We start from the raw sequence: 12,671 nt of genomic DNA on the forward strand, positions 1-12,671 counted from the left end.
TGTGCAAAGCAGTCATCACAGCAAAAAGTGGCTACTTTGAAGAACCTAGAATGTAAGAAATAATTTCAGTTGTTTCACACTTTTTTTTTAAGTATATAATTCCACATGTGTTAATTCATAGTTTTGATGCCTTCAGTGTGAATGTACAATTTTCATAGTCATGAAAATACAGAAAAATCTTTAAATGAGAAGGTGTGTCCAAACTTTTGGTCTTTGCTATATATATATATATATGTATACAGTATATATATACAGTGCCTACAAGTAGTATTCAACCCCCTGCAGATTTAGCAGGTTTACACATTTGGAATTAACTTGGCATTGTGACATTTGGACTGTAGATCAGCCTGGAAGTGTGAAATGCACTGCAGCAAAAAAGAATGTTATTTCTTTGTTTATTTTTTTTTTTTAAATTGTGAAAAGTCTTTTCAGAGGGTCATTTATTATTCAACCCCTCAACCCACCAGAATTCTGTTTGGTTCCCCTAAAGTATTAAGAAGTAGTTCAGGCACAAAGAACAATGAGCTTCACATGTTTGGATTAATTATCTCTTTTTCCAGCCTTTTCTGACTATTTAAGACCCTCCCCAAACTTGTGAACAGCACTCATACATGGTCAACATGGGAAAGACAAAGGAGCATTCCAAGGCCATCAGAAACAAGATCGTGGAGGGTCACAAGGCTGGCAAGGGGTACAAAACCCTTTCCAAGGAGTTGGGCCTACCTGTCTCCACTGTTGGGAGCATCATCCGGAAGTGGAAGGCTTATGGAACTACTGTTAGCCTTCCACGGCCTGGACAGCCTTTGAAAGTTTCCTCCCGTGCCGAGGCCAGGCTTGTCCAAAGAGTCAAGGCTAACCCAAAGACAACAAGGAAGGAGCTCCGGGAAGATCTCATGGCAGTGGGGACATTGGTTTCAGTCAATACCATAAGTAACGTACTCCACTGCAATGGTCTCCGTTCCAGACGAGCCCGTAAGGTACCTTTACTTTCAAAGCGTCATGTCAAGGCTCATCTACAGTTTGCTCAAGATCACTTGGAGAACTCTGAGACTGACTGGTTCAAGGTTCTCCTTCTCTGATGAGACCAAGATCGAGATCTTTGGTGCCAACCACAAACGTGACATTTGGAGACTGGATGGCACTGCATACGACCCCAAGAATACCATCCCTACAGTCAAGCATGGTGGTGGCAGCATCATGCTGTGGGGCTGTTTCTCAGCCAAGGGGCCTGGCCATCTGGTCCGCATCCATGGGAAGATGGATAGCACGGCCTACCTGGAGATTTTGGCCAAGAACCTCCGCTCCTCCATCAAGGATCTTAAGATGGGTCGTCATTTCATCTTCCAACAAGACAACGACCCAAAGCACACAGCCAAGAAAACCAAGGCCTGGTTCAAGAGGCAAAAAATCAAGGTGTTGCAGTGGCCTAGTCAGTTTCCTGACCTTAACCCAATTGAAAACTTGTGGAAGGAGCTCAAGATTAAAGTCCACATGAGACACCCAAAGAACCTAGATAACTTGGAGAAGATCTGCATGGAGGAGTGGGCCAAGATAACTCCAGAGACCTGTGCCGGCCTGATCAGGTCTTATAAAAGACGATTATTAGCTGTAATTGCAAACAAACGTTATTCCACAAAATATTAAACCTAGGGGTTGAATAATAATTGACCCACACTTTTATGTTTAAAATTTATAAAAATTTAACTGAGCAACAAAACTTTTTGGTTTGTAAGATTTATGCATCTGTTAATAAATCCTGCTCTTGTTTGAAGTTTGAAGGCTCTAACTTATTTGCATCTTATTAAACCTGCTAAATCTGCAGGGGGTTGAATACTACTTGTAGGCACTGTATATATATATATATATATATATATATATATATATATATATATATATATATACTGCATTCCGTACCTTGGAATCGAAAATTGGAAGTGTTTAAGTGTTTATACCATACGCTGTGAGTTCCCCACAAACTGGCCTAGTGGTGAAGATGGCAGCGCCTCATCCATCACTCGTCAATTGCGTAACTGTCACAATGGTTGGAGGCAGCAATGTGTCATCCTTCGACAGAAGGGGACAGGACTAGGGACATTATTACAGTAAGATGCCATGATGGTGACACGTATGTCTTTATAGGATCTTGAATTCTACAAAAGGTTTTTACATCTGATCAGGGGCACAGATCCTAAGATTAAACCAGGGCCCATGGGATTATAGTTACACCACTGAGTGCTATCTTTTATTAGAGTCATTTATATGCCTAATAAAGGGGATTTTTACTTTATGACTTTTAACACAAACGTATCTGACATTATCCTAATGTCAGTGTCTAGCAATCTACGGCTATTCTTTGGCTGATTTATAGAACTAAAAATGTACAGCATGCCAGTCATTCAAGAACAGGAAGAAATCTGCTGGGATGTATGAAGAATGAACTCACAGTTGGTATAGAGTGGTTTTCGGAAAGGTCTTCCCTTGGAGAAGATGTAAGCGAAGATCACCAGGTGCACAGAGGTTATCAGCCATAGTGTTGTACATTCAAAACTTTCATAGTTTACTTTAGTCCTTTCATGAATTAACACATAGGTACGATTCCAGTTTAAGCTTTCATTTCCTGGATCACAGGCACTTGGAAAAACAGAGTTTTGGCAGCATTATTAAACATTCATACAGCTGACAATTTCGTTTAGCTGCCAATATTTTACAAAAAATAGATTGACAGAAAAACAAAGGTCCTCCTGAATCATCTAATCAATTTGGCCACAATTCTCGCATAAATTTGCTTTGAAAAGTCGCAACTAATGATGAGCGAGTATGCTTGTTACTCGGTTTTTCCCGAGCATGCTGGGGTTGTCTCCGAGTATTTGTGAGTGCTCAGAGATTTAGTTTTTGTCAACGCAGCTGCATGATTTACAGCTGCTAGCCAGCCTGAGTACATGTGGGGGTTGCCTGGTTGCTAGGGAATCTCCAAATGTATTCAAGCCGCAAATCATGCAGCTGCGTCAACAAAAACTAAATCTCCGAGCACTCACAAATACTCAAAGACCACCCGAGCATGCTCGGGAAAACCTGAGCAACGAGTATACTCGCTCATCACTAGTCGCAACGTTTTTGCACAACTCGGAGTTGCACAAACATTTTGCTACTTTTGGCATTTTCATGCCAGTTACTTGTAGCTCTGCCAAAATGAGGGTGCGTCGGGGACATTACATCACAGCATGTCTTACTCAAAATGACTTGTGGCATTCCTTACACCAGAAATCTTACTCCAGCTGGGGACTGGACTAAGACTTCTGGCGAGGCACATGGATGCACACACCACTTGTAAAAGGCTCAAAGTTCATAAAGAGGCATTTGTTTCTTAATGAGTCATGAGTATCTGATGCCTACATAAATGATCAATCAGAGCCATAGATCTAACGGGCTTCATTACCCACTTTCCCAAGTAAAAAAAAATCTATGTAAGTATTCAAACCAAGTGACTATGTCAGGTTGCAATTACTTTGATGACAAATTGAATAGGAGTGCATGATTATTTGATCAGTGTAGGGTCAAAATATTGGACCTTGAGTGGTCCCCAGAAAGTTAGTGCATGGTTAAACATGGCTTTCTACAGTAGATGGCCAGGACATATATGGAAAAAGCAACATGACACTATTTACTTGAGGCTATGATGCAATTCACAACACGGTGCTTGGTCATGAATAGCATTAATTTTAGGATTAATGGGGTTGTCCGCCCTAAAACAAGAATTCTGCAGTAACTATATGTGACTGCAGACTTGTGAATCCTCACATAAAGCGCACAGCATGCTGTGAGGATTCTTTGGTGTCAGTGACTGGAGCGGGTGGTAAACTGGCAGGAAGAATGTGATATGCATAGTTCCGGCCACAATCTGATTAGATGAATGTGCCTCACTCAATGCAAGTGTATTGAGGCCGGAAACAGTCTAGTTGGATTCTGGCAGGGAGTATGCAAATCAAGATTTAGATCAGACAACCCCTTTAATGTGAAAATGCAAAAGGGAAGTTCTTTCCACAAAAATATACAGCAAAAATGCTGTGAACAGGGTCCTACAGGTTTTTTTTAGCCCTATATAGATTGTTGATTCATGTTTCAATTTACAACATTTCAGCTTTTTGGCAGTGATTATAAACCAAATACTACTAACACAATGTTTGCTACAATGCAGTACGCCTAAGCAATACACTACAAGCGAGACTGGATTCTTGGCTGATACAACATTGCCTTTGGAGCTTACGTGATGGACATGTTTGAAAGGCTACTCTATATGTGCCATAGATTTCTAAAACTAAGGCCCCCAATTCATCATTGCCATTGTGCCTGTTTTTTGACTAGTTTTGTTCACGTTGCTCCTTTTTTTGTTTTTATCCAATTAACTGTTCTGTTCTTTTAAGTCTATTTTTTATATGTGCCTGCTTCTTCTTGTTTTTTTTGTTTTTTTTTTCCACTTTGAGTGGAGTTTTGTTTTAGCCCGATACACTAATTACAACTTTAAAAAAAAACAAAAAACGGAAATATCTGGCACAACTTCACTTAACTGCCTCGGTGATGTATTTTTGAGTAAGTACAACAACATTTTAGCATGATTTTTGGGAGTTTTTGTGCAGTGGAATTTTTGACTCTAAAACTTACAAAAAATATTTTAAGACAAAAAAAGACCTTTTTAGGCCGGCGTCACACACAGCGTAAAACAATACGGTCCGTATATTACGGCCGTAATACGCTGAAAAGTCCCCAAAATAGTGGTCCGTAGCTCCTCCGTAGGCAGGGTGTGTCAGTGTTTTTTGCGCATGGCATCCTCCGTATGTAATCCGTATGGCAGCCGTACTGCGTGTTTTTCTCGCAGGCTTGCAAAACCATACCGCTATAGAAGGGATCCATGTGTCACAAAAAAAAATATATATATATATACTGTCTCTCTCTCTCTATATATATATATATGTCAGTAGACACATATATATATATATTAATATTTCTTCCAGCGCGAGATAGCTTTAACCCCTTCATGACCCAGCCTATTTTGACCTTAAAGACCTTGCCGTTTCTTGCAATTCTGACCAGTGTCCCTTTATGAGGTAATAACTCAGGAACGCTTCAACGGATCCTAGCGGTTCTGAGATTGTTTTTTCGTGACATATTGGGCTTCATGTTAGTGGTAAATTTAGGTCAATAAATTCTGCGTTTATTTGTGATAAAAACGGAAATTTGGCGAAAATTTTGAAAATTTCGCAATTTTCAAATTTTGAATTTTTATTCTGTTAAACCAGAGAGTTATGTGACACAAAATAGTTAATAAATAACATTTCCCACATGTTTACTTTACATCAGCACAATTTTGGAAACAAAATTTTTTTTTGCTAGGAAGTTATAAGGGTTAAAATTTGACCAGCGATTTCTCATTTTTACAACGAAATTTACAAAACCATTTTTTTAGGGACCACCTCACATTTGAAGTCAGTTTGAGGGGTCTATATGGCTGAAAATACCCAAAAGTGACACCATCCTAAAAACTGCACCCCTCAAGGTACTCAAAACCACATTCAAGAAGTTTATTAACCCTTCAGGTGCTTCACAGCAGCAGAAGCAACATGGAAGGAAAAAATGAACATTTAACTTTTTAGTCACAAAAATTATCTTTTAGCAACAATTTTTTTATTTTTCCAATAGTAAAAGTAGAAACTGAACCACGACAGTTGTTGTCCAATTTGTCCTGAGTACGCTGATACCTCATATGTGGGGGTAAACCACTGTTTGGGCGCACAGCAGGGCGGGACAGAAGGGAAGGAGCGCCATTTGACTTTTTGAATCAAAAATTGGCTCCACTCTTTAGCGGACACCATGTCACGTTTGGAGAGCCCCCATGTGCCTAAAAATTGGAGCTCCCCCACAAGTGACCCCATTTTGGAAACTAGATGCCCCAAGGAACTTATCTAGATGCATAGTGAGCACTTTGAACCCCCAGGTGCTTCACAAATTGATCCGTAAAAATGAAAAAGTACTTTTTTTTCACAAAAAAATTCTTTTAGCCTCAATTTTTTCATTTTCACATGGGCAACAGGATAAAATGGATCCTACAATTTGTTGGGCAATTTCTCCTGAGTACACTGATACCTCATATGTGGGGGTAAACCACTGTTTGGGCACATGGTAAGGCTCGGAAGGGAAGGAGCGCCATTTGACTTTTTCTATGAAAAATTATCTCCATCGTTTGCGGACACCATGTCGCGTTTGGAGAGCTCCTGTGTGCCTAAACATTGGCGCTCCCCCACAAGTGACCCCATTTTGGAAACTAGACCCCCCAAGGAACTTATTTAGATGCATAGTGAGCACTTTAAACCCTCAGGTGCTTCACAAATTGATCTGTAAAAATGAAAAAGTACTTTTTTTTCACAAAAAAATTCTTTTTGCCTCAATTTTTTCATTTTCACATGGGCAATAGGATAAAATGGATCCTAAAATTTGTTGGGCAATTTCTCCCGAGTACGCCGATACCTCATATGTGGGGGTAAACCACTGTTTGGGCACTCGGCAGGGCTCGGAAGGGAAGGCGCGCCATTTGACTTTTTGAATGGAAAATTAGCTCCAATTGTTAGCGGACACCATGTCACGTTTGGAGAGCCCCTGTGTGCCTAAACATTGGAGCTCCCCCACAAGTGACCCCATTTTGGAAACTAGACCCCGAAAGGAACTTATCTAGATGTGTGGTGAGCACTTTGAACCCCCAATTGCTTCATAGAAGTTTATAATGCAGAGCCGTGAAAATAATAAATACGTTTTCTTTCCTCAAAAATAATTATTTAGCCCAGAATATTTTAATTTTCCCAAGGGTAACAGGAGAAATTTGACCCCAATATTTGTTGTCCAGTTTCTCCTGAGTACGCTGATACCCCATGTGTGGGGGTAAACCACTGTTTGGGCACACGTCGGGGCTCAGAAGGGAAGTAGTGACTTTTGAAATGCAGACTTTGATGGAATGGTCTGCGGTCGTCACGTTGCGTTTGCAAAGCCCCTGGTGAGCCTAAACAGTAGAAACCCCCACAAGTGACCCCATTTTAGAAAATAGACCCCCCAAGGAACTTATCTAGATATGTGGTGAGCACTTTGAACCCCCAAGTGCTTCACAGACGTTTACAAAGCAGAGCCGTGAAAATAAAAAATCATTTTTCTTTCCTCAAAAATGATGTTTTAGCAAGCATTTTTTTATTTTCACAAGGGTAACAGGAGAAATTGGACCCCAGTAATTGTTGCGCAGTTTATCCTGAGTATGCTGGTACCCCATATGTGGGGGTAAACCACTGTTTGGGCACACGTCAGGGCTCGGAATTGAGGGAGCACCATTTGACTTTTTGAATACGAGATTGGCTGGAATCAATGGTGGCGCCATGTTGCGTTTGGAGACCCCTGATGTGCCTAAACAGTGGTAACCCCTCAATTCTACCTCCAACACTAACCCCCCCACACCCCTAACCCTAATCCCAACTGTAGCCATAACCCTAATCACAACCCTAACCACAACCCTAACCCCAACACACCCCTAACCCTAACCACAACCCTAATTCCAACCCAACCCTAAGGCTATGTGCCCACGTTGCGGATTCGTGTGAGATTTTTCAGCATCATTTTTGAAAAAGCCGCGGGTAAAAGGCACTGCGTTTTACCTGCGAATTTTCCGCGGATTTCCAGTGTTTTTTGTGCGGATTTCACCTGCGGATTCCTATTGAGGAACAGGTGTAAAACGCTGCGGAATCCGCACAAAGAATTGACATGCTGCGGAAAATACAACGCAGCGTTTCCGCGCGGTATTTTCAGCACCATGGGCACAGCGGATTTGGTTTCCATATGTTTACATGGTACTGTAAACCTGATGGAACACTGCTGCGAATCCGCAGCCAAATCCGCACCGTGTGCACATAGCCTAATTCTAAAGGTTTGTGCACACACTGCGGAAAACGCTGCGGATCCGCAGCAGTTTCCCATGAGTTTACAGTTCAATGTAAACCTATGGGAAACAAAAATCGCTGTACACATGCTGCGGAAAAACTGCACGGAAACGCAGCGGTTTACATTCCGCAGCATGTCACTTCTTTCTGTGGATTCCGCAGCGGTTTTACAACTGCTCCAATAGAAAATCGCAGTTGTAAAACCGCAGTGAAATGCGCAGAAAAACCGCGGTAAATCTGCGATAAATCCACAGCGGTTTAGCACTGCGGATTTATCAAATCCTCTGCGGAAAAATCCGCAGAGGACCAGAATACGTGTGCACATTCTTAACCCTAACCCTTCCCCTACCCCTACCCCTACCCCTAACCCTACCCCTAACCCTAACCCTACCCCTAACCCTAACCCTACCCCTACCCCTAACCCTAACCCTACCCCTAACCCTAACCCTACCCCTAACCCTACCCCTAACCCTACCCCTAACCCTAGTTCTTACCCCAACATTAGTGGAACAAAAAAAAAATTCTTTATTTTTTTTTATTGTCCCTACCTATGGGGGTGACAAAGGGGGGGGGTCATTTACTATTTTTTTTATTTTGATCACTGAGATAGGTTATATCTCAGTGATCAAAACTCACTTTGGAACGAATCTGCCGGCCGGCAGATTCGGCGGGCGCACTGCACATGCGCCCGCCATTTTGGAAGATGGCGGCGCCCAGCAAAGAAGACGGACGGACCCCGGGAGGCTAGGTAAGTATAAGGGGGGGAGATCAGGGCAAGGGGGGGGCGTCGGAGCACGGGGGGGTGGATCGTAACACGGGTTGGGGGATTGGAGCACGGGGTGGGGGATCGCTGTGCGGGGGGGGGGATCGGAGTGCGGGGGGGTTTGATTGGAGCACGGGGGGTGTGATTGGAGCACGGGGGGAGCGGACAGGAGGACGGGGGAGCGGAGCACAGGACGGAGGGGAGCGGACCACAGATCGGGGGGCTGGGGGGGCGATCGGTGGGGTGGGGTGGGTGCACATAAGTGTTTCCAGTCATGGCCGAAGATATTGCAGCATCGGCCATGGCTGGATTGTAATATTTCACCAGTTTTTTAGGTGAAATATTACAAATCGCTCTGATTGGCAGTTTCACTTTCAACAGCCAATCAGAGCGATCGTAGCCACGGGGGGGTGAAGCCACCCCCCCTGGGCTAAACTACCACTCCCACTGTCCCTGCAGGCCGGGTGAAATGGGAGTTAACCCTTTCACCCGATCTGCAGGGACGCGATCTTTCTGTGACACAGCATATGCGTCACAGGTCGGATTGGCACCGACTTTCATGACGCATACGCTGTGTCACAGGTCGGGAAGGGGTTAAAGCCGGTAATTCAATTACCGACTTTAGTTCTCTCCTTCCTAAACCCGACATGATTTGAGACATGGTTTACATACAGTAAACCATCTCATATCCCCCTTTTTTTTTGCATATTCCACACTACTAATGTTAGTAGTGTGTATGTGCAAAATTTGGCCATTCTATCTTCTAAATTAAAGGGTTAAATGGCGGAAAAAATTGGCGTGGCCTCCCGCGCAATTTTCTCCGCCAGAGTAGTAAAGCCAGTGACTGAGGGCAGATATTAATAGCCTGGAGAGGGTCCATGGTTATTGCCCCCCCTCCTAGAAAGCTCCCAGGCTCAAGTTCATAAGAGGCGCCCTCTGCTGGTTGTCCTCATATGAACTCGTGCCTGGGAGCTTTCTAGGTAAATTCCCACGATCTAGGAACAACCAGCAGAGGGCGCCTCACCGCAAATGCAGGTAAATATAGGACATTGACCTACATTACCTTCATTCCCCGGGGTTTTGCAGCCACGAACAACGTTGCATTAGCAAAGCTCGTGGCTGCAAAATATTTTAACCCCTTCAGATGGATTTATATCGTTGGACTTTACAGATCTGCGGAAGGTAAGGATATTGTTGGTTTATTATGTTATTTTTGTTACAGAACGAGGGTCTTAAGTGATTGGATTGGGCATTGAATAAAATATTGCAACAACCTTTGTTTTTATTTCATTAAAATAATTTTTAATAATGTGTTTGGGTATTTTTTTAACCCTTTACTAGTATTGGATTAATAATGGATAGGTGTCATAATTGACGCCTCTCCATTATTAATTTGGCTTAATGTCACCTTACAATAGCAAGGTGGCATTAACCCTTCATTACCCCATATCCCACCGCTACACGGGAATGAGAAGAGAGTGGCCAAGTGCCAGAATAGGCGCATCTTCCAGATGTGCCTTTTCTGGGGTGGCTGGGGGCAGGTGTTTTTAGCCAGGGGGGGGGCAATAACCGTGGACCCTCTCCAGGCTATTAATATCTGCCCTCAGTCACTGGCTTTACTACTCTGGCGGAGAAAATTGCGCGGGAGCCCGCGCCAATTTTTTCCGCCATTTAACCCTTTAATTTAGTAGATAGAATGGCCAAATTTTGCATATACGCACTACTAACATTAGTAGTGTGGAATATGCAAAAAAAAGGGGGATATGACATGGTTTACTGTATGTAAACCATGTCTCAAATCATGTCGGGTTTAGGAAGGAGATAGCAAAAGCCGGCAATTGAATTACCGGCTTTAAAGCTAGAAAAAAGCATATGAGAAAAATGCGTATTACGAACAGATCTTTATTGAAATAGAAAAGTACTAAAAACCATAGAAAAACATACAATTTAAAAAGGCTGGTAGCCAACAAAATGCTCAAAATGTGAGCCAAACAAATATATGCGGCACCCCTCCAGGATAAACAGCATTACAAGCGAATAGTAATCCACATATCAGTGTATTCATAGGACTGACAAACATCCAAGTTGTGAGTTAAAGAGCAATACCTCGGGTAATCTATCAGGGACATCAAGCCATAGTGGCATATCTAACTCCTCCTACCTAGTAATGCCCATAACCATAAGAACAGTGTATGTCAATATACTCACACGGAGATATCAGTCCTTGCTGGTGTCCAGGAGATGGATAGCTTTAAAGCTATCTAGCGCTGGAAGAAATATTAATATATATATATATGTGTCTCACTGATATATATACAGTGGGGCAAAAAAGTATTTAGTCAGTCAGCAATAGTGCAAGTTCCACCACTTAAAAAGATGAGAGGCGTCTGTAATTTACATCATAGGTAGACCTCAACTATGGGAGACAAACTGAGAAAAAAAAATCCAGAAAATCACATTGTCTGTTTTTTTTATCATTTTTTTTGCATATTATGGTGGAAAATAAGTATTTGGTCAGAAACAAACAATCAAGATTTTTGGCTCTCTCAGACCTGTAACTTCTTCTTTAAGAGTCTCCTCTTTCCTCCACTCATTACCTGTAGTAATGGCACCTGTTTAAACTTGTTATCAGTATAAAAGACACCTGTGCACACCCTCAAACAGTCTGACTCCAAACTCCACTATGGTGAAGACCAAAGAGCTGTCAAAGGACACCAGAAACAAAATTGTAGCCCTGCACCAGGCTGGGAAGACTGAATCTGCAATAGCCAACCAGCTTGGAGTGAAGAAATCAACAGTGGGAGCAATAATTAGAAAATAGAAGACATACAAGACCACTGATAATCTCCCTCGATCTGGGGCTCCATGCAAAATCCCACCCCGTGGGGTCAGAATGATCACAAGAACGGTGAGCAAAAATCCCAGAACTACGCGGGGGGACCTAGTGAATGAACTGCAGAGAGCTGGGACCAATGTAACAAGGCCTACCATAAGTAACACACTACGCCACCATGGACTCAGATCCTGCAGTGCCAGACGTGTCCCACTGCTTAAGCCAGTACATGTCCGGGCCCGTCTGAAGTTTGCTAGAGAGCATTTGGATGATCCAGAGGAGTTTTGGGAGAATGTCCTATGGTCTGATGAAACCAAACTGGAACTGTTTGGTAGAAACACAACTTGTCGTGTTTGGAGGAAAAAGAATAGTGAGTTGTATCCATCAAACACCATACCTACTGTAAAGCATGGTGGTGGAAACATCATGCTTTGGGGCTGTTTCTCTGCAAAGGGGCCAGGACGACTGATCCGGGTACATGAAAGAATGAATGGGGCCATGTATCGTGAGATTTTGAGTGCAAACCTCCTTCCATCAGCAAGGGCATTGAAGATGAAACGTGGCTGGGTCTTTCAACATGACAATGATCCAAAGCACACCGCCAGGGCAACGAAGGAGTGGCTTCGTAAGAAGCATTTCAAGGTCCTGGAGTGGCCTAGCCAGTCTCCAGATCTCAACCCTATAGAAAACCTTTGGAAAGAGTTGAAAGTCCGTGTTGCCAAGCGAAAAGCCAAAAACATCACTGCTCTAGAGGAGATCTGCATGGAGGAATGGGCCAACATACCAACAACAGTGTGTGGCAACCTTGTGAAGACTTACAGAAAACGTTTGACCTCTGTCATTGCCAACAAAGGATATATTACAAAGTATTGAGATGAAATTTTGTTTCTGACCAAATACTTATTTTCCACCATAATATGCAAATAAAATGTTAAAAAAACAGACAATGTGATTTTCTGGATTTTTTTTTCTCAGTTTGTCTCCCATAGTTGAGGTCTACCTATGATGTAAATTACAGACGCCTCTCATCTTTTTAAGTGGTGGAACTTGCACTATTGCTGACTGACTAAATACTTTTTTGCCCCACTGTATATATATATATATATAT

General features: G+C 42.6%; 1 protein-coding gene across 3 annotated transcripts in view; it reads right to left on the reverse strand.

Moving 5' to 3' along the window:
- LOC138638128 (probable cation-transporting ATPase 13A4) overlaps positions 1-12,671 on the reverse strand; it is a 161,586-nt gene that overhangs the window by 8,888 nt on the left and 140,027 nt on the right. For all 3 annotated transcript variants that reach the window (XM_069727159.1, XM_069727161.1, XM_069727160.1), the window contains one exon: positions 2,444-2,631. In XM_069727159.1, coding sequence (XP_069583260.1) covers positions 2,444-2,631 — 188 coding nt within the window. The remainder of the gene's footprint in view (positions 1-2,443; positions 2,632-12,671) is intronic.

The sequence above is a fragment of the Ranitomeya imitator genome, chromosome 5 (assembly GCF_032444005.1).
Source record: "Ranitomeya imitator isolate aRanImi1 chromosome 5, aRanImi1.pri, whole genome shotgun sequence".
In the NCBI taxonomy this organism is placed as follows: domain Eukaryota; kingdom Metazoa; phylum Chordata; class Amphibia; order Anura; family Dendrobatidae; genus Ranitomeya; species Ranitomeya imitator.